General features: G+C 37.2%; 1 protein-coding gene across 1 annotated transcript in view; it reads left to right on the forward strand.

Moving 5' to 3' along the window:
• Positions 1–23,439, forward strand: part of LOC141745991 (sodium channel protein type 1 subunit alpha) — a 102,803-nt gene that overhangs the window by 16,763 nt on the left and 62,601 nt on the right. Inside the window, exons 3-4 of the mRNA XM_074593586.1 lie at positions 15,068–15,386; positions 22,566–22,684. Coding sequence (XP_074449687.1) covers positions 15,120–15,386; positions 22,566–22,684 — 386 coding nt within the window. The 5' untranslated portion in view covers positions 15,068–15,119. The remainder of the gene's footprint in view (positions 1–15,067; positions 15,387–22,565; positions 22,685–23,439) is intronic.

Below are 23,439 nucleotides of genomic sequence, written 5' to 3' on the forward strand. Positions count from 1 at the left end.
TATACAGCAGGATAACAGAGCCTAAGCAACTAGTTAAAAAATCATCTTGGATATGGGCAGGCTTTGTTTGATAAGGTCAAAGAAACTTTCTTATAAACATGATGGAAAACAGAGTCTTGTTTGACAATAATAACCTTGTGGATGCCTAAGACTGTATCTTAGGTATGTATGGGGAGGGGGGAAAGTACAGTAAGACTTAGACATAAATTCCAAAACTTAGACGAGGACATTTGACACACGTAAGAGATTTATCATGACTGCTGGTAGCTCAGATACCACTAACCTCAGCAGCCCTTAGGCTTGGTTGCTAGCCTTTCATGTGCTGTGTTAAGCAGGTGTAGACTGGGATGAATCACTTCACCTAGAAATTGAAAACACTTAGACCAGTAATGGCAGTAGAAGGAAGTTTGAAAAAATTACAGCTTGGGTCAATTGGACCTTATACAGGATGTTTCTGAAGGGAGCTTACAGACCAAAATAGCTACAGCCATCCATTCTGCTTGCTTACAGCAGGACCCATGTGGTTTGGAGAGCTCTGATGCTATTCTGAAAAGGTAATCTTCAAAGGTGTGTAAACCCATTTACCTGCAGTGTGAACACCTCTTGGCTGTCTGTTGTTCAGGGCACAAGAGCAAAAGTAACTCAAGAGATACATCATCCTAGAATATCTCACGTATCTGCTGCTACAAACTTGGAGATTTGCAAGCAACCTGCCTCCCAAATCCAGAAGGAATTCCTATAAAAGGCAGCATGTACAGGTTAATGTTGCCTCAGGAGCAGCTTGTGACAGAATGCAGTTTTGGCTGCACAGTGTCAAATATAGTAGAGATGTAACCTGAGAAAAATAGGTAGTAAAATTAAATAGAATCTTAAAATCTCACGTTGCTGCTGATAAATCTGTGTGCTTATATTTCAAAACAGGAATCTTAAGATTTGATACTGTAATATATCACACATTTTCACTGAGGTCCTTTCTTCTTAAGGGACATAGTCACTAAGGGGACAGGCTGTGTGGTACCTATTTGCAGTGTTATGCTTTGGCCATCTGTTATGTATCAGATTGTTGTGTTCTCACTGAAAAAAATGCCTCTTGCTCTACACTCATTTGTCTTTAACTGTGTTTTACAATGGTAATAGTTTGGATCTGTATCTTTTTTGGTTTTGCAATATTTTGGAGATGTTCACTTCTCCCACTTTCTGGCTTGCTCCAAGCCTCTGCAGTCAACCTTCAGTTCACCCAAGAACTCCCTCATCTCTCAGACCAGCAGAAAGCCATCTTCACAACCACATACCTGAAAACCCAGCCCCGATCCGATCCAGCTCAAAATGCTCCTCATGTAGCACTCAGCTTCCAGCAAGCCTGGCTGCCTGGGAAGACTGGAACAGACAGGGAGGGAGGGAGTAGTAATAGTACTTCTAGTAATTTATAAATACAAATATCTCTCACTCATATTTAATTTTTATGCATTAGTTCTACAGCACTGAAATATCAAAATATGTTCAGAAAAAGAAACTGCATGATTTTAGCACATATGAAAGTCAGCTGGTAAAATTTCAGTATGTAAAAGAAAACTAAAGAGAAGTATTCCCCCAGGCTGAAGTGCCTCTGCTTTAACGTAAGACAAAAGAGTTTGAGTTGAAATTACGTTTTTACCCAACACAAATCAGAATTCTTCAAGATATAAATCAAAGATATCAATTAGGTAATAAAAGTTACCTGTGTGAATGAAGTCAATAGCGTGCTTTGAGAACAGCTTCAATAGGATCAAGAGTTCATCTGTTACATTAAAAACTTACATTCTGATGCAATTTCAAATCATAGAGAAAAAACAAGAATTTTAAGAGTAATAAATACATAAAACTGGATAGGATAAACAGGCATAACAAACCAACTCCTACTCAAAATTCTGAAAATTGCAGCTCTGAAAATTCTTCTACATCTATACTTTTCATAGGCTTTTTCCTCAAAAACAAATTAAGATTGGTTTGATGTCATTTCCACATGTGAATATTAAGTCCCCAATTTGTCCTTGCCTCGTAATCAATGTAACACTATCATTTCTAAGCTTCTTAATTGTGCATGTTTCCCTCAGACTTAAATGTTCTTTGAGTCCTTAGAGCCACAGCCTGCACATTGCATTGTTGTCTTCTCTGACAATGTTCATTGTTCACATACTAAAGACTTGCTTTTCATAACTGGATATTTTTATCTTTATGCAGTGCACTTATTTCCGTTGTGCCCCCTCTCAAGCGCGTTGAAAAATGGTTATAAAAAAAATGAAGTTCCCTACTTTGGCTTCTCACTGTAAGCGTGTTTATACAAATGCATCCAAGTTGCATATATATAACACCTGCAGAAACATCATTCAGGTCTCAGAGCCTGGTAGGAAATAGTGCCCTGTCTTCAGACACATTGATCAGACAAGAAGAGAGGCATGCTGAGGAATGCCTCTCTGCATTGTTTCTCAGCTGGGTGTATTGTAAATCAATACCTGACCCTGGGAGCTTGAGTGGCTGAAGCTTTCTCTCATCTAGTAGGGCTAGAACTAGCTTTGACACTGAGTCTGCTATTAGCGAAGTGAAGAGTTATGGGACAAAAATGACTAACCTTGTCATTTATCTTCAAATTATTTAAGATATTGTCCTGGAGACCCAGTGCCAAAATAGCAGAAGACATTATAACTCACTACTAAAAACTGAAAATTACTATTCAGAAATAGCATTCCAAAGCAATTTAACCTCTGTTACAAGATTAAAAAATGATGATTTAGAACAGCAAGAAGCAGTTCAAGTCACAAATGCAAGAGTACTTTCAGTCATTAAAAAGACAAATGTGTGTTTTTGAATGAGAAGAATAGCTGAAAGTATTTTAACCACTAATCACTAATTCATTAAAATGAGTAAACTGTCATTTCCCCATCAGAAAAGCTGAGGCTGAAAGAGGTGTGTTTTGCCGTTAGTCAAATCTGCCATTATTTGCTGTGGTCTCCACTGTACTACGTTGCTGCTCCCATTTGTGTTCTCATGTTACAGGTGGATCCACGTGAACAGATTCACATGATACAGAACTTGTAATCTATCAGTTTCAAATCAAGAAAGAATGCAAGATGGAAACCTTTAAAATTATTATATGTTTTATTACTTCATTATTTTCATTAACATAGTTTAACTGCACATTTGATGTGCACTGAATGATATTTATAGGAACTGCAGATCTCAAGCCTCTTTCCTTTTTATATTTCTGTACCGATATTTGAGAATGGTTTCTTTACAAAATAATCACTAAATGTGTACTACAATGATATTTTTAGCCACATAGTTCAATACTTTATTTGATAAAGTAAATGTAGCCTGCTTTTTAGTAGTTGATCTGGTCTTCAGCAAAGTACCAGAAGTGGCTCAGAATTTGCTGCAAAATTTGTTATCATTTATGCTAGTTTTCAGTATATAGCTATATTTCAGAAATTTCTGATGAATCGTTTTCTCTTTTTAAATTTAGCATGGTATCCAGTGATATTCCCTTAGTTCTGCTAATTTTTAACTTTGTTGTCACCTGCAATATACATATTTTCTGTTTTCTCAGCATACTTAATGGTATTAAGTTCATTAATTTTTAAATATTCTGGGCTGTTGAACATTTAAAGTCTCTGCACATAATATATTCTTATTTATTTTAAAGAAGCACATTTCTCTAATTTTTCTTCTTGACTAACCATAGGATTAAAAACCCCAGAAAACTCACAAATCCCAATATTGCTAGATTTCATAGTCTGTAATTGTATAACTTCTAGCTTTTGACTGGATTATTTATTATATCTTTACATTCCTTTATTTTCAAAAATAAAATTAACATCCTGAATATATACTGTAGGGTTAGAATATAAAACATGAAATGACTGGAAACTCACCAGCACCTCAAAAGAAAAAAAGGTGAAATCTTTGCTTTTAAATAAAAGTCAGCGTGGCTAACAGTCTTCATTCAGTGGCTTTCAAACCACTGCTTCTGCAGAAATACTAATTCCCAGGCTTTGCCTTTCTTTGCAAATCTGAAGCTTTTCCCAATAAGGCATTGCTCAAAGAGTGTGGGAGAGGGAGCAGAGGCTGTTGCTGTTGCTTGTAGTTAACCATTGAATAGCAAAAACCATTTCATTGCTTCTAGGAATTTTAAATTTTTTTTCCCTCTTCATGCAACTGAAAATATCATGTAGGACCTTTATAGATCTCAAAACAAGCTAAACGCTGGAGGAAATAAATGAGTGGGGAATCTTTTATACACAAAGCCCCATTCAGCTGGATCTCTTAAATCCAACTGTGATTACTTGGAATTATGCATTGCGGCTTATTATTCTGAGATACTTCCTTCTTTTTATGCCTAAACTCTTATAATTACCAATATTATGTTTTAATTCATGCTTTCTGGGCTAAGATGTTCCATGTCTACACAAAATGCTCTTACAATTTATGAAGTATCTATGTGAAACTCTAGGTGGATGCTGGTGCTCACCAAGAACTATCGATCTGAATTCAGGCTGCTTGCAAATCCCTAGACACCTTCTGACAGTGAATGTCGTACCTTACCTCTGCCCCGAATCAGCTGTGTGGAATATCACAAGGGCAAAAATGGATGGGAAGGGATGGATGGATGGATGGGGCAGGTAAACATGCCTGAAACCCACCCACACCAGAAGTCAACACACCTTTTAACGTACTCTAGATTTAACTCACTTTTAGCAATTCTTTCTGTGGTCTTGCCAGCTGGGTCACCCCACAGCTAGCTTCCAGGCTGCCCCACAGGGAAACAGTGCAAGCAGAAAGCAAATCTGACCTTTAGTTTTGGTCTTAGCATTGCTTCAGTAAAACAATTGAGATGTAATCACAGGATTACAGTTAGCATGTTTGTGAATGACAGATGACCAAGAAAACTCATTCTGGTAAGTAGGATGATAACTAAACAGCAAATTAGTGGATAGATTTTGATGAGCTGGTGGGGATGACCAGGTGGTCTCCTGATGCAGGAGGTTCTCCTTGACCATTTTGAAAAAGCTTTCTGCGTGAGACAGCTTAAATGACAGACCAAACCACAAAGATTAAGCTAAGATTTACTAGGAAATTCAGAGAAGTAGTAATGGAGGAGTGTTTTAGTACTTTTACTTTTGGTTTTGTCTCTTTTACTCTGTTCAGAGTAAAGCATATCTGTATCAAGGACTTCTGAAAAGTCTCTGTGTCACTTGCTTCAGCTGCCGCTTTTCTAAGCGGTGAGCTGCACACCAGTGTCAGAAGTATGAAGCTTTGGGATGAATCTGTTACGATATGGTGAGTGTGGGGATGAGCACTGGTGCTGGGATTTTAGGATGGCTGCTGAACTGTAGGTGCCATTTGTAGGAAGTTTAGTCTTTGCCTAGCAGATGTGTCAGAGAGACTTACCAAGGCAATGTGTAACCTACAGGGAGTACATCACCTCAATTGCAAAAGGCAGAGAGATGGAAAATACCTCTAATGTGCTTGCTTACTTAAAGTACTAGTAGCAATAATTCATGGATGTTAGTGTAAATTACTTTATCTAACATTCAATAGAGTAAATTAACTGTGCAAGTGTACTGCCTCTAGGCACAAGGTGCCAGGGCTTGAGCCCTGGCAGGTCTTATGACTACTGTCATGTATAGCCATGCCTGGACACAAGATTGAGACATGGTGGCCTCATGAATATCTACTTAATGAGAACTTGTGCAAAATGACATTGGACTAACATTGTTAATGCAGATTTTGTTGAAAATCAGTTCAAAGCCAATCAGGAAACAGCTGAGAGTTGTTTATTTTTCACCAGGTCTGTGTTTTGGAAGAAGTTTCTTTACAGCAGCGATGTGACTTTTTTTATTCATTATAATAAATTTTGAGAGCTATCTGTATATATAAAATAGTTTGTGAAGCAAAATAAAGTTGTATCTGCAAGAAGATACTAATTATGCTACTGTAAAGAGAAATTGTTAATCTCCTAGTAATAAGCCATTTCTCACATATTATTAGCAAATTATTAATAAGTTGGAAGCAGCCTACTAAGAAATATCAGAATCCTCTTACTGTTGGTAAAAATCATTGCTTGTTTATGAGTTCAGAATCACGAAACTGCAGAGGGACATGTGGGGAGAGCTGTAGATGTGTGGCTTTAGCAGGATCGGAAGCGGCTGGTAGAAAGGATACATTGCCTTGCCCACATAAAGAGCAATAAAAATGCCATGTGTTTACAGGCATGTGTTATCTTACATGTGTTACATGACATTAGCACATAACATACAAATTATTTTGACAAACACTGGATCACATGTAACCCAAAGAGAGTATTTGTTGCATCTCATAAAACCTAAGATATGCTGACAGCTGCGGAAGGGAATGATGAACACAGGAGCTATACAGAGGTCTTGCAGTGGCAATAGCGCTTCCCAGGCTGCAGCATTGGTTTGTGGTTTGAGCATCTCCCGTTCCTTGAGCACTCCCTCCTTTCAAAGACAATTTTTGAGATGGATCCCTCACTTTGCGTGCTGCAATGCACTGACTCAGCATATAATACCCTGTTTCTAAAACAGAGCAGTGGGGCTGTTACTGCCTCTGCTCCGCACCATGCACAAGCGTGTGCTGAAACATGCCTGGAGTGCACAGTGAGTGAAAGCAGCGGGATAAAGTGTGAAAACTGGTTTCTAATATTTAACTGGAGAAAGCTGAAACTCAATTCTTCTGCCTTTCATATGGTGTCTGGGTTTACTGGTTTCCTGTGCATTACAAAAAGTATTTAAAAGTTTCTACAGTTTTGGAGTTTTTATCAATTCATAGAAGTCCAATCATTTTACTTGAAAAACAGCAATTCTTTTGGTTTCCTTAATTAGTGTTGATTTTTTTCCCATTACCTTGTGTGTTAAATATGTTCCTGTTGTCCCCTCATCCGCTTCTTTGATTCAGGGGAACTTCAAGAGTGAAATCAGTGCTTGTCTGTTTGCAAGAAAAATACACACATAACTAAAACTGTCAGAAAGTTTTGAAAATGTAAATACTTGCATTATTACGTCTTTAAGACTTCTGGTTATGAATTCAAAGTGCCCCTTGCATTGACCACATGAGACAGCAAATACCAGAATACTGTTAATGGAGTTAAGCAATCCACAAAGCTCATAATTTGGTAACTTTTTTGAGTATGGAGATGTCTTTGAGTTTGTTAGCTCTGTAAATTTGAGATCATTCCAGGGTGTGGAGCAATCTGTTTTCCATCAGCTTTTATTTCTTTTTTCCCAAGTGTGGTAATATGCCAAATCCAGAACTCAAATCTTGTCTTAAATTCAATTTTACTTTAATGTAAAATGAATCAGTAGCATTATATAATTTACACTGCATAGCCTACGTTGCTTTGGTTTTGTTTTGTTTGTTTTTTGTTTTTTGTTTTTTTTTAACTGAAGAAAGGTGCTGTTATGTTTGCTAAGGTAAATGGAAACAGATGTTTCAGACATTGCGTGAGAAAATTAATCTTGAATTAGTAATGTAGATTGCCAATAGAAGGGATCCCTGCTTTGATCAAATGAAAGAAAGCAGAAAGATTGCTATTCTGTACTGCAGTCATTTGCTGCACAAGATACACTGCAGGAACACAGTGAGCATGGAATTCATTCAGCTTGGTAGCAGTCCAGTAGTTCTAACCTATTAAATGTATTTGCTCAGATGGAGTAGTAATGCAGATGCATTGTGACTTGTCCCATTAAAATATTTTTTTTTCTTTCTATGGAACTGCATAACTAATTTTGTTTTCTCAGCTTTCTAAAATAGAAATGACTTGGTTGCAGTTAATGGAATTAAGCTAGCAAAGCGGTAAGCAGAAGCAAGCTATTTATTTTTAATCTAAAGCAAAACACATTAGCAGTATTTTGGTTTATAGATACATTAGTTAAGTTTAAAAATGTAATGAGAATAGCAATCTCAACAATGCATACATATATACTAATAGTGATGAGTAAAATGCTGTACCCACATCATGTGGTCTTCTGATTTACTCTAACCAAGAAACAGGGATAGAACTAAGAATCTAGGTATTGGGGGGGAAAAAAGGCTGCAGCTACACAAAAGTCTGCTTTGACTGCAGCAGACAACAGTTCCTAATACAGATAGCTCACAGGGAGCATTCTTGTTTTTCCAACATGGGGGTTTTGCTTGGTCAGTTATTTTGTTTGGGGAGGGCTGGCTTCTTTTATTTTGTTTTATTTCATTTTATTTCTCAAAACTGAGGCTTCTTCCTGAATTGAAGAAATTAATTGGGAGTGAAAACTAGAACTAAACCCTCTTTTCCTATAGGTATTCCTAATTTTTTTCTTCTCAGCTATGAATATACCTCCAGCAGTTTTCAACTGACTCTTCTCAAGTGAATTTATTAGATATAATAAAGAAATAGCTCTAGGAGCAGGGATCAGAAGGCATGATTGCCTTCCCAAATGAAGGCTTACCATTAGAATGCCAAGTTCTTGTTTCCTTACGGGCTTTCCTTCTGTCCCATTAATGTTGATTTCATTCCTGTATAGCAATGGCAGAGCACTGCAAGGAGAGATCAGATGGTCTGTTGCCCGTGGTAGTGTAAGAGTTTTGCTGATTGATGGGAAGTGTGGCTTTGAATTCCCTGATGAGGGAGTTTAGCATAGATACTCATGTTATGAGATGTAAGCTAAGCAATTATACAGTAGCGTGGGTATCATAGACATTAGCTATATTTCCTGTCTCTCTGTTCTTCTTTCTGGCTGTTGGGCAGCATAGACTGGGCTACTAAACTGCCTTCCTAAATGCTATAGCTATCCATAGCTGTTTGCAACTCTGTGGCAAACCAAATAGTTGTATTTTCCCCTCATCACACCCCTTCTTTGACTCTCCCTGCGCCAATAACCTTGCTTTGTGTATCAGCTTAGCTAATGGAAATCTCTGGCTGCAAAGCATAGACTTTCACTTGAGGTAGTATATAGCATTTGATTGCTTCCAATATTTCAGATACTTCATTTATAGCTTGGTGCATATGTTTGTACCCTATTCTGATGTCTGCAGTATTAACGTACCTACCCTTTATTTAAGATTAGTATGTATTAAATAGTTAGCCAAGTCCAAGTAATCTAATGCAAACAAGTCCTTGTGCCCAGACCTGCATTATCCGTGCCAAGAGAGAACATCAAGAAGATGGTGAAAAAAGATATGGGAGAATCCTATTATCAGTCTGGTAATATCCATGTTTCCCTTATAAGGCTGTCCATGAGATTTAAATTTAATTTTATATACGAGCTAGAGGGAGTCATAAATAGTTGCAGAGTCCCAGTATTCTAATCTGATTTCTTTCCTTCTGCCAAATGTGTTGCTTTGGATATCCTACTTGCCTTTGCTACCTGTAGTAGCCCTAAAATAGAGATAAACAGGCCAGATACAGGCTTGGTTCTATGAAGAAAGGAACAGGAGTTTCTCCTTAGCTAGGGCCTCACATACAGAACTGCAGTAGCTGGCCATACCTTCCTTCCTCTCCTCCCACAAATCCAAACTTTGAGGAAGGTAATTTATATTTATTCTGTATTCTGAAGACAAGAATCCTAATGAGTAGTTGATATATCAAAAATAATGAGAAACTGTGCCAATAAACAATGAGAAGTAGTATAACATTGAGATATGGGCTCTGTGAGTTTACATGTAGATTCACTGATCTATCTTTGTTTTGTCATAGCTGTGGTCTGTTAGTTGTGCCTTGAATCAGCCAGGTGTCATTCCCTGTGCATATCACCGATCTCCCACTAATACCTAGTTAGTGTCTTTATAAAAAAGAAATTACTACTGTTACATCGTTGCATCTAGAGCACTTCAAAATATTAATGCTACTGTTTACTACTCTGGTGCTTTTTCAAAACACTTATGCATGATTTTTAATAGAACTGATTAGTTAGTTTATGCCAAAAGTAAAAACATAATGTGTGTCACAGGGCAAGGGCAAAGTGAAGGGCAAAGATTAAATTCTGCTTACTCTAGCAGAATTCTCTTGCCTGAGTTTTCCCTTAGCAATCAGTTTCACAGTGCTGGAAAGTACAAGGAAAGAGCAATCTGTGCAGACATTTATGGGTGCCTTCATGAAATGCAAAGGGAGATTAACCAGGCACTGAAAACAGTCCGGTTTCATTTCCTAATTTCTTAATATTTGATTCAATTTAGTGTCATTTTTATTTTCTATTAGTCATGAGAGGTGACTTATTTCTTATAGAACTAAGTGTAACAAATCATATTTTTTGATGTATATAATGAAGAGTCCTGTGAGTCATTAATTCTGCATTCTGGTCTATTCACCATGTCTGTACATTAGAAGTACATTCACATCACGCAGCACCTGTGGTGTTAACCACAGAAGAAACTGAACATCTATGTAGTATGTTCTAGAAACCTGGCACATTGCTATAGGGCAAATCTGAGAAGCTCCAGCTTTTTTAAGTTAATCATATTGCTATGCTAATTGAGCAAAATGAAATACTGACTAATATTTAAAGCTGATGAGAATCTTGGCACCTGAAGGATGGAGGGAAAGGCAGGAAAAAGATTGTTTTTCAGACATCACGTTTGATTTCAGCATTTTGATATAAAGGTAATCATGGAAGGCTTTAGATAGGTGTTTATGTAAGTGAAAGTATGAAGCTCAACCAGACAAACATTGCTGGAACTGGGCTGTTATGATCAAATTTCTAGAACATAGGGTCCAGTGGAACTTCAACATCTCAACATTCATTGTATTCTGTGGCAAATGGAAGCCAAATTTTAATTAATAGGTGTGGTCACGGAAGATCAAACATCAAAGCATGTTCCAGGTTTAGATTTAAGCGTATGGATAATATAAAGAAAGTAGCTTGCTAACTGACTTCTTCAAAGGCTGGTGTGCAACTGGTTTGGAAATGCTGTTAGACAAGGCACCATCTCTCCATCTATTTGCCAACGTGCTCCTTTATTGTGCCTAGATTTATTTAGGTGAAATTTGAAGCCTCTAGAAATTTGTAGAAACTCTGTGGATATTTGACAGCTTGAGTTATTCTATAACTATGTGTAGATCTACAACTATACAAGGTGTACAGTAGATTACATCTATCAGGGAAGTGCTGAGCCAATTGCATGTATGTTGCCCAGATGGTCAGCGTGGGCATAGCTAATCCAGTGTAGTTCTGGATGCTTCAGACTTAATATATGTGGGCAGATCAATTGCGCATTGTGCATTGTGCAATTACATGGATGCAGTTGAATAACTTCAGACTTATTCTGCATGTGGTTTACACATAGTCCATGCACACAGAGTATATTGTGTGCAATCTAGAATTATCTGGTTTAAAACAATGTATACTACAAAGTATACATGAATATATTTTGCCTGGGAAATTTCAGAAGAAACAGAATGATTCTATTCTCAAATGTTCTGAGTACCTTATATTCCAAAATTTGAAATGTTTTGCCAACTGATACACTGCTCATAAGAAAGTCACTCAAACAAAATTGGAGATGAAGAAGGAAAAAAAATCTTGTTCACTCCAGAAGGAGAGTAGGAAAGAACTTAGTAAGAAATCTATATTTTGTGTATTCTTATATTTTTTCCTCTGTTGAATTACCAGTGTTACGCTAAAGAAAAAAAAAGTCCATTTGGATCCTGTAAGCAATATGTAGTTATTAAATTAATATTTAATAAATCACTTGATAGAAAGCGGAAGGGTATCAGGTGATTAACTGGCCTGGTATCAATTGTTGTCCATCCCCTACACAGATAAGTGAGAATAAATTCATTTACTATAATAAAGAAAATAAAAACCTTTCACTTAACCACTGTGATATGACAGATGAAAGTGATTTGGGATTAAGAGTATATTGAATTCTGTATGTATTTAATATTGACTTAAATTTGTAGAAGACTTCTGTTTGCAATTCTGAAGCCTTATGATCATGGAAATGCATGAAGAAAAGGAAAATGTATCTGGAATATCATCCTCTAATCTGTTAAGTAGAGGATAAGAAGTATTTAATCTTCATGAAGTCTTCTGAAACATTTTGTTAAGTACAGCCTACATAGATTTAGATACATTGAAAGGTATATATCTGGCTAGCTCCATGTACATTTGAACAGACCTGAGAGCATTCTAGGATTAATTATACAAAAATAATGTTCCTTTCTACAGAAAAAATACAGGTATCATTAGAAAAGCCCACAGCATTTGCTGGTTTTAAGCTTAGTATGTAAATACAGTAGCTGAATCAAATGTATTTGCAAAGTGAAGTAGCTTGTTTCCATGCACCTGCAGGCAAATCCTGCAGGCTGGCTTACCTCCTTGTTCTGCATGCCAGTTCCGGACGCTCAGCTGAACTCTAAAGGTGATCCTGACGGAGCACCATAGGATTTCAGAGCTCATCTTTGCTGACTGCTCGCTGGCTGTTTCCTTCCTCTTCAAAACATGAGATTGCCCTTGCTACTGTCCAGCACTTCCCTCCCACTGTGTCTCGACTCATTTGGCTTGCTGTGCCCTCGCTGGCCACCGTGGCAGGGAACGCCGAGTGCTGTATACAGTAGGATTTTTGGACAATTAAGGGAGTTTTCAAAGGAAAATTCGCAAAGGGGAATACCAACCTCCTGGGTCTCACAAGGAGGAGGAGAAGGAAAGGCAGACTTGACTGCATATCATCGTTTGCTGGTGCCCCTGGGGATGATACCAATGCTGAGAGAGAAGCAACAGAAGAGGAGAGAAGGTCTTCATCCCTTCCTTTGCCAAATAAGCTGAGCAGAGAAGAGAGCCTGACTGGCTCTCTTCAGTCTCTGTATCTCCCTGGAGCCCACAGAGCAAATGGGATCCACCTACAGCTATGGCTTCCATAGTATTTGAATAGTGTCTTAGTACGAGGCTTATTTCCCAAATTACGATGCCACAAACGGGGATCAGTTTGGGGATCAGCAAGGACAGTGGTGTGCCAGTGTTTTTTTCTCCTTCTTTCCCAGTATCCATGAGGTGTGACTGAACATTAAGAAATAATGTCAATGTACAAACTGCGAGTTTATAACTGTTCAGTAAAGAGACAGAACAGTCAATTCCCAGAAGTAAACACAACCATGAAATGGGGAGCTGGGGGATGTCTGGAGGACGCTCTCTGTGTAGAGGAAGGGAAAATTTTAAATCCTTGTTGGCTGAGATACGCTTTCTTACATCCTTTTTCCCCTTGATGGTGAAAAAACAGGACGATTCCAACTCCTTTCAGGATGAGAAAGAAGGGAAAGCTTTAGAGAACCAGTTTTGACATGAATCTACGCTCTGTGTGGGTCAATACTTTGTGTTTTGATAGGAGATTAGCTCCCTTTAATTTTTTACAGTGAGAAATCTGCCCCCTGAATTCTTTAGAAGTCATTCCTCTGATAGTGGGTGATGATTCTATACATCTGGGTGAAATATGTTTTTTTAATTTTTCTGAGAAATCAAGAAAATTGGTGTTATAGAGCCCATAAGCACTTTGACTTCTCTGTCTTATTTTATCCACTGTATTCCACTACTCAATACATATGTGCACTTAAGATGTTTGTGCTCACCCTGGCACTAATGATCTAGAGGATTTGGGGCTTATTACTTAAAATATTTTAGTGACATTCTCTTTCATTTCCCAGCAGTGTTTTTCTTTCTTCTCGCTTTATTTGTCATCCAATTTCTTATTCTCCTTATTGACTTTTCCTTAACAGAAAGTTTAACCCTATCTACATTTGCTTCTCACTCCTGCTCCTTTCCCAGTATTCTGTTCTTCCTCCTACTTTTCTATTTTTCTTTGTTTTCATCTCTGCATTTTTATACTGCTAATATTGCAGTCTTCCTCTTTTTCTTCCCCACATTCTTCACTTTCTCCCCTAATTCTTTCTACATTCATTTGTGGTCTACCCCTGTTCCCATTGTTCGCTCTACTTTCTTCATCGTTTTCAGGTTCTTTCCATAATTCCTGGGGGGTTTTGTCACATTTTCCTTTGTTTTTATGTTTTCCCTCCACCATCTCTTGTATTCTTACTTCTTTGTCATTCCATATCTCTAGCTTATTTCTATAAGTACTGACCCGCATTGACCCCTAAGTGTCCTGAAAGGCTGACTGATCATTTTGCAAGGACCCCAGGCATGGGTGGAGATTGCAAATATCTGTTTATGTTCAGGCATGAGGGATATATGCGTCATTGTGTGCCCAAATATATATTTCATCTGTATGTCTGATGTCATCAGAAAATTATTCAGCAGCATGAAAGATGCCAGATCTGTAGTTTTAAGTGGACTACCTTTTTTTTTTTTTTTTTGGGTGGGGAGAGGGTATTTTCTCAGTTGCAATATGTAAATATATATGTATCTTAGAATACTTCCAGAATTATCCAGTTACAGCTATTGAATAAAGAACCATATATATATTAATGGTTAAAATTAAATAAAAATAGGCAATTGGTCTTTTCATTATCTAGAATAACTACTTGTACAAAAACTTACTTGGAACCAATACTTTACCACCACATAATACAGAAAGTTGTATTTGGGTTTGGGTTTTTTGTTGTTGTTTTTTTTGTTTATTTGTTTAGTAGAAATGTTTTTCTTTTTTTGTTTGTTTTCTTTTTGTTTATTTGTTTAGTAGAAATTCTGATTCTACAGTCCTTGTTTTCTGATACTCTTGCTGAACTCAGTGGAAATTTCTGCATTAGCTCTGATGAACTGTGCTATTTATAGTTCCCAATATAATCCTGATTGATTCCAGAGGAGTATGAGGTGATTTTAAGATAATTAGAGTTATGAGGAAAGAATGTATCTGATTGTTCTTAAGTATCATGCTTTTGCGTATTTGGAGTAAACAGAATTGAGAGTAAATAGAGTTGAGAAATTATTGCAGTTTATGTAACTAGCATAAGAACCACGCCAGGTGCCTCATTATTGTGTATTTGAACATTCCAACATAACGTAAACAAAAGCATTTTAAAAAAAATGTTTTATCTTTCTTTCTTGGTGATTTTAACATGTTTGCTTAAATTTTATTTTCTGTTTTCTTTTAGTATTTTCCTATGCAGAAGAATAAATGGTAATTAAAATGTGCAGGATGAAAAGATGGAGCAGTCAGTGCTTGTACCACCAGGACCAGACAGCTTCCAATACTTCACTAGAGAGTCTCTTGCAGCTATTGAACAACGCATTGCTGCAGAAAAAGCTAAGAATTCTAAACAAGATCGTAAAGACAATGATGATGAAAATGGGCCAAAGCCAAACAGTGATTTGGAGGCAGGAAAAACACTTCCGTTTATATACGGCGACATACCTCCAGGAATGGTGTCTGAGCCTTTGGAAGACATGGACCCATACTACATCAATAAAAAAGTAAGTCTAATATCAATTCTGTTCATATGCCACCATTTGGAGTGTCTGTTCATTTCATTTCATTTCTGTGCGGTGGGTACTATAGCTTGTTACTTTGGTCTGATAATTTGCAGCCATGTGGAAAAATGTCATTCTAGTTATGTAGAAACCATTGAGCATTGCTAAAAGGACTAGGTGTACAACAAGAGCAGAAAATGTTTGATGCCAGCGATACATATACACGCTACTTCCCAGAAAGTTAGTAAATAAGTATGTAATATCTTCTAGTTATACAAAGTTGATTTAGCTAATGTCTGGTTTTAGACACATTTACCCTGGTGTGCTCTTGGCACATTGGTCCTCCTACTTTACATAAGGAGGAATTTTGCAGTAATATTTTTAGAATTAAATGAATAAAATTGGCAATACATGCAACATTACGACTGATTGTATAATACGGTTGCACATTGGATGTAGCAGGGTATAAATAAGTAGTGTGAAAGTCTAGGCTTCTGTTCATTGCTCTCTTAGTCATTAGTGACCATCCTCTATGGTACAGGACAGTATCCATCAACCTTAATGGTCACTAACCTTTCATCCTTTTAATTTACATCAAAATTTATTCCTTTGATATAACTGAATTTATATCAAAGGAACATTTATATTGAAGCTGAAACATAGCGTGTTGTCTTTGATGATAAGCAATATATAATAGCTATACAAACATGTATACTTAACAGATTACATACCTTGCAAACTTTAACAACGTGAAGATATATTGAAACTGAGTACACCAACACACCACAAATTCTCTAAGGTTCTTCAGATTTAAAACTGACAGCATGATCCAATGTGTAGCACATTGTGTTCCCAGAAATCTGCTTGATAGCAAATTCTTAGGAAATTTATGGAGTCAATAGAGAAACACACAGATAAGCAGAAACTATCATAGAGTGTAAAACTGAATTAAAAGTTTCTGGTGGAACTGGCCTTGAACAACCCTGGAGTCCTTTCAGGATGATTCTGTTGCACAGTCCATATACAGCAGAAAAGGTTCACAGTTTATAATGATAGCTAGCTTAGGTGATACTTTAATTATTAGATACTGGGATTATGAAAACTCTATAAATATCAAGACAGGAGTTGTTTTGATTTTCACAAAGTGCTGTGTTCTAAGTGTCTTAGCTTGCAAAATTTCATGTGATTTATGAGTCCTGTTTTGACAAGAGAGAAAATACTATGTGAAAGAACAATATTTTTATCTTTATTATTTGATGCCTCTGAAAGAGCCTTTATCTGCCATTCACAGTGTATGAAGGTTTATCTTTAAATCACAGTTCTACTTTTACAAAGATAAAAGATGTGTTTCTGTAAAAGCAGGTCTTGTAGAGTTCTGTACTAATTGTGTCTGTTTATGATACAAAATCACATATTATTATAACCCTACCTGCCCACAGGTCATCCAGGACCTTCATAGTCAAATCAATCTGTTTTGTGTGTCTTACAGTGGAAACAGATATGTGATAGGTATGATCTACAGGTACACTTCTAGAGCCCTTAGAAATGGAAGACCCTTTCAGTCCCTTCACAGGTGGAGCTGAAAACTTACTACATCAGCCAGGTCTGATGGTAGAGTTGCAAGAAATGGAGTGAAACCAGCTTTCTGTACTATTTGAAGGGAGGAATCTTTTTATTTGCAAACTAAATAACTTTTACTGGCAAGTCATGCACCCGCTGGGATTCTCTTCTTTGTGCTGACAGGATGTCCACACATCCTCTCTATACACGGGCTTTAATCTTCTACAGGACAGAAATAGAAACAGCCCCGTCAGTCAACGACAAGACAAAAATTTCTCACACACTATAATTCTCTCCAATTTTTTCTTCCTTCTGCAAAAGGAAAATAGACTTTCCTAACAGAAATTCCAACATCTATTTCTATTTTACCTCAGTAATTTGACATTAAAATATCTAATTCCCACATTTTCTTATCTATCTGTATGTGAATTCTAGAAAGACTTTTATCTTTTTTACTTGTCTTTTGAGAGCACTGGTAGCAGTTGATGCTCCTGCAACTCTCTGAAGGAGAAATAGTTTGAGAAAAGCCTGAAGCAGAGGGGAACACCTGCAGGAAGAAGCGAAGACTGCTAATGCTCAGCGCATTCACCTCCATGCCATTTAACATTTCAGCTTTCTCTTTACCCCTCTCTGAATTCCACCTTGTAAAGCAAAGGAGACAATCAGCACACTCTATCCCAATGTAATGGTCTGACAACTGCTGCACAAGAGATTTTGTATTTCTGCCCAAGGAAGCATTTATCTGAAATGATATGTGTCTAATGAAAAACACTAGAATGAAGGAAAATACTTATTTGCAAGAAAGGGTTAGGACAAGTGTATGCATTAGCAGATGCCACTGTTGTTTCAGACCTCTATTAACATCTCTGCATAAACTATACCTGCTTTATTGACAGGAACTATATCAGTTTGGCTTCCAAACTTTCAAATAGGGGATAGAAAAGGTTACTCACAGCACTGATCAAATGATACCAATGAACATGGTGATTGTTTATTCAGGAAACCTGTACAAGAATTTTAGAAATACCTTTTTTATTCCAAATTTGGGTCATGAGTGAAATCATCTATCATTTGTCTCATATGCAAGTATTGCATCCCACTTGCTGAGGGTTTTTTTCCTATTTTTGTAGCAAGACTGAGCAAGTTCACTGAATTTTTGCATTCATTGGATGTTGGAACATCATCTAGAGTGTTTTACGTTTCAGCTTTGGGACTTTTTTTCTAAGCCATAGGTTTGTACATGCCATGATTTGATATGGTTTAATGCAGAATAAGACAGGAATAAATAATGTGTTGAGCTTATGCGACAGCCTTAATTTGTGGATAAGGTAGCCCTGAGATGAAAAGTTAAAAATGCAAAAGCCTGTTAAGAGAAACAAAAACAGATAGGTGAGCTAATTTCATCGTTTTGTAACTGTGCTTCTATGCAAAACTGACAACCATAGAGGACATATTCATGTCCAATATTAATCTGAAGTTGAAAGAAAAAGAAACATAATTATTTTGTTATAATATAACACAATACCTGTTCTTATTTTCTTATGGTTTTATTATAATGAAATGCTGCTGACTGTGGTGGTCAATAATGCTGGTCTTTAGAACTGTAAAGTTTAACATCCTAAATGGTTGCAATGCTCTTTTTTTTTTTTTTTTAATCCAAAACTGAGTAAAAATGAACTTGGACTTTACCCATTTTGTACGTTCCACTTCTGTGTAAGTGCAAATCTGTGTGTTCCCAGCATAATAGTGACTGCCTGTTCATGCTCAAGCTGCCGTCACAAAGGATCAAGGAGGTTCATGTTACTGTCTATAGAGAAAGGATCAGCTGGAACCCCCTAAGATCCCGACCTGCAGGCATGCATCAAAAGTGGTCCACTTGGTTTCATACTTTAAGGGCTGGCTATTTTCTCTTGAACCTAGGCTGAAACATTAAAAAGGAGGGAAAGAATAGGTGGAACTAAATTGGTCTTACTTCAATTTCCTCCTGCTATAATATAGCATTGTTGATTGCCGCTCCATGCCCTGCCTCTTGCCAGAAGGATGCTGAACCATGTCTGTCTGGAAAGGTCCCTACTTTTGTCCTGGGACTTGGTAATATCAGTCCCTAATCTGATCAAACCACTAGCTCCTGGGATTCCCAGACTTGTTTTAGATTGCAGAAACAAAAAGATTCTGTAAAATTGCTTTACTTAACTTCTTTACATCAGAAAAGGTGAATGCAATAGTGATCTTAGATATTTTTGATAGTTGTAAGTGAAAGAATTTTTAACTGAAAAGTTCTAGCAAAGCAAAAAATTAAGGTCTTGCTAGAAAACATTGTTTCAAAAGATAACTACAAAAAAAAAGCAAAAGAAAAAAGAAATGCCAACTTTCAATATGCCAGAAGTCTCTTGTTCCAGCTGCGCCTGGGGCTTTTTCCAAGAAGCTAAGGACCTAGCTCAACAATGTGTCACCTCTTGCCTTTCAGAAGGTCCTATGAGGTTTTAGATAGTGTTTATTTTATTTAGGAAGTGGAAATGCAAAGGAGTAGCAGTCAGCCTGCTAAACGTAACCTTTGAGAAACTATGTTTAAAGCTAACTGGGAGGAAGGAAGGAGAAGTAAGGTTTTTGGGAACTCTTTGTCCCAAGAGGTTCTTGGAGACCATGTCTTTGTTCAGTGTGGACTCTTTTTCCCTCTTACCTGCACCTTCCCAAAATACTCCTCTTTCTTCTTTGCCCTGCTAAGAATGCAGTTTCTGGGTATATATCAAATATGGCAGAAGTTACAGAACTGAGATCCAGGTCACAGATGCAAAAGTGGCAAATCAGAGACTTCTCTTTAGGGATTTCTTTGAATTTATATTCACAGCTGAATACTTAGAGTGTGAGCGGTTTTCCTGCCTTTATAAAATGATTAAAGCACTTTATAAAACCTAAGCCCTGAAAAGTATACATAATCCTTCATATACAAACCTTAATCTTAGAATTTGTTTAGAATTTATTTAGCTTTCCTCAGTGTATGTCTACTTTGTCCTGGCAGCTTTGGGTACAATACTTCGTGTTCATCCACACTGCCTACGCATTGGCTTGCATTTGGGTTGAGACTGGAGTGGGATGTAGCAGGCTTACCAGGGGGGGAAGCTTACACAGGGGTTGGATATCAGCTGTTATCTGTATGATTTTTTTTAATGAAAATTCTTCTTCAGAGATAAGATACAATTTCAGTTAATGTTTAAGGCTAGAAGTGTGAGGACCAACAAAGTCATTCTGAAGGCCCCAGTCACAAAGATGCTTTGAGTGAAAAATTAAAACTGAGGTAGGGAATTTATGTCTTGTTGGTTCTGCTTTTGCAGGGCAGCAGAAAGTAGAACAGCTAAAATAGCAGCAGCTTCCAACTGAAACTGGAGCTGTGCCAGCATGCTGTTATTTTCCATAAGGCATGTTAGAAAAGAGATGTATGTTTAATATGCTTGTGTTCAAAGATATTTTTTTTAAATGTAGGTTGGCTAAATGTGGGTGGTGTAGTCTTAGATACAACATTAGTAGGCAGTGTGATTTTTAATATATTTTGTCAACTACCTCATAGCTACAAAAGCCGAGAGCATGAGCTGGAGGCGTTTTAGCTGTGAGTCCTGGGGATTGGGACAGACCTGGGAGGGGAAACTCACCTTCCCCCTTGGGGTGTGAGGCTTTATCACATTGTGCCAAAAAATCATTCATCTGCTTGTTTGCTTCAGTAGTTAAAATGAAAGCCTCATTTAAGGTCAGGTCATCTGCAGATACGCTTTGAAGGTTGTTGTTATCTGTAATCCATAACTGGAAGTGTAATTTGGAAACATTAGCTCCAGCTTTATCCCGCTGTCCCTAGTTTCATACAGTTTTTCCATTTCTGTGCAGAAGTGGGGAAATCAAATACACATCTTATACCATGCCTACACATCTTGAGTTTGTACTCAAGATAATATAAAGTCTCACTATTAATGTTCCTTACTCTTAAGGGGTTTGGTCTGTATAAGCTGTGCCATGCAGAACTATGATGGAGAGATAACTCAGGGGAGAATCCAGCAAGTGAGATGGCACTGGGACAGCTTTTCCTCAGGGCTTAATCCCTGCTTCTCTTCTGCCTTCAGTACTTGGTATCTGTCACAGACTGGTGGAAACCCTCATCTCCATGTCTCTCTCCACCTCCTGGGTGCTCCTAGAGATTTGTGTCTGTACTCCATGATCTATACATAATAAGCTTCCCAAATCTAAACACACTGAAAAATCATCCTTCTTGAACCTCCTCGGCGTATTTTCTCTGTCTGCCAGCCTTGCCAGAAATAGCCTTGTAGTCCATTTGCTTACAGTCTTGAAGCGATGCTCAATGTCAAGGACACCAGAAGAGACCAGCATACCCTTTCCCACCCTTTCACTGGCATTCTAGTTTACAGCTCACTTGGTCAGCAACATAATGAAAAACAAGGAGGCTTTATCGTAGCTTATTTACAAACTATGTAACTCTGACCAAAGCAAAAAAAGCAATTTCGGATATTTCTGTTGGGCAAGTTCTTCAATACCTTTAATTCAGTTTGAATTTAGGCTAAAATCCTTGCATCATCCCTTCCACTGCATGCAGCTTTCTTCTGAGTTAGTGAGCCTTCCTTCTGCAGTGTTTTTCATTCTTTCCTGATTGATCTTGCAGTTGAAGACCACCTTAGTGACACAAAGAAACCTAACAGTCCACATTTGCTGTGCTGTAGTTTAATGCTATTGCAGCCATGATGGCCTACAGTAGAAGCAAAGAAATGTTTGTCAGGTTTGCTCTCGTGCCATTTATATTTGTCTCATGGATTTATTTGAGAAAAATAGACAAGCTTTCAGCCTACAGAGTCTTCTACAGTTCTCTGAAGTAAGGCTTGCATACCTTTAAGTTTCTCTAAATTTGATAGGCTCTTTAGCTGTTAAAATTTAAATTTAACAAGTCTTGTATGTTCTGTGAAAGTTTCACACCTGCAAACCACAATTGTGCAGCGAGGTCATCTGGGATGTATCTCTTGCTCTCCTCTGGTAAGGTGTATTCAGATGCCCACAGTCCTCAGAGATCTACCTAATCATGGCTATATGTGTTATTGCTATTCCCTCTCTCCTTAGCAGAAAGACAAAGAAACAGACTACAATAAAAAAAAAATTAACAAATGGGTAGGCTATGAAATCAGTTTCTGTAAGGATTTCTCTTCTAACACATAATTAACATCCACAGGTAAAGTTTCACTGCTTATGGTATTCCAAACAGGAAGAGAGAGAGAGTTTTCTATGGGAAAGTATAAATAAAATTATAATTATAGTTAATAATTTCTGCACCTTTTTTACAAGAAACACATCATGTAAATGTATCATATTACTCTATTGAGGTTTTTTAATGAAGAAGTATTATAAAAACATTAATGCATTGAATGTTCCGTATTTACAATTATATTTTCTTATGTCAGGCACATCAGGTAAGTACTGGAAATAAGTTTTATTTAAAAAATCAGTTGTGGGTTTTGTGTATTAGCTATTCAAAAAGTTACAATTTTGGTGATTGTTCACTAGGAATAATTTTAAAATGAGCATCGACAGTGAATACACACTTATAAAATGTCTTTTCTTTCTTTTTTTCAGACCTTTATAGTATTGAATAAAGGGAAGGCAATCTTCCGATTCAGTGCCACCTCTGCCCTGTACATTTTAACTCCCTTCAATCCTCTTAGAAAAATAGCTATTAAAATTTTGGTACATTCATATCCTTTTTCAATGGTGGTTCAAAACGTTACACACTGAAATTAAGAAAACTCATAACTTTCTATTTCATTGTAAATAAAGGTTTTCATTTCATAAAGGCTGATAATTTTATTTTTATTTTACAGTGGAAGACATAAGGTAAGGTTTTAAAAATACTAGAAAATATTTATATATCATATAGGTAAATTTTAGCTATTGTCTTGAATCGCAATACTTCTGCTGTACAAATCTGCAGATGGATTTATGACTCCATCTTGATCAGTTTTTCAGAAAAGTTTATTCAGATTTATTTTAACATTGAAATTTTTTGCATCCCAGATTATTTTTTGCACTATGAAGCCTAGTCGTAAAATAATTACATCTTAAAAAAAAATATGCAGTTTGTGCTCACAAATTCCAGAAGAGCTCTCTGTTTTGCAAGCCATTAGGCAGATATGCAGCTGCTTGGGAGCAGCTAACTCAGGGGTACGTTTGTATTTCCTTTCAGGGATCCTCCTGAGGCCACCCTCAAGACCAGCCTTATAGTCTGTTGCAGCAATGTGCCTGGAAGCCTGGTTCATGCACGCTGAATCTCACATTCCCAAACCTTCCCTGTTGCACCATAAGCCTCTGCCAAATTTAATACATTGCCAGAAAGCTTAGGCAGCAGTCCCGCAGGCAGTTTGCAAAGCATCTGTATGTGCAGATGGTGGACAGATTGGGGGACCATAACTGATGGGATGGTGCACAAGGTAAAGTTTTAGACTGGCGTGTG

The sequence above is a fragment of the Larus michahellis genome, chromosome 7, assembly GCF_964199755.1.
Source record: "Larus michahellis chromosome 7, bLarMic1.1, whole genome shotgun sequence".
Lineage (NCBI taxonomy): Eukaryota > Metazoa > Chordata > Aves > Charadriiformes > Laridae > Larus > Larus michahellis.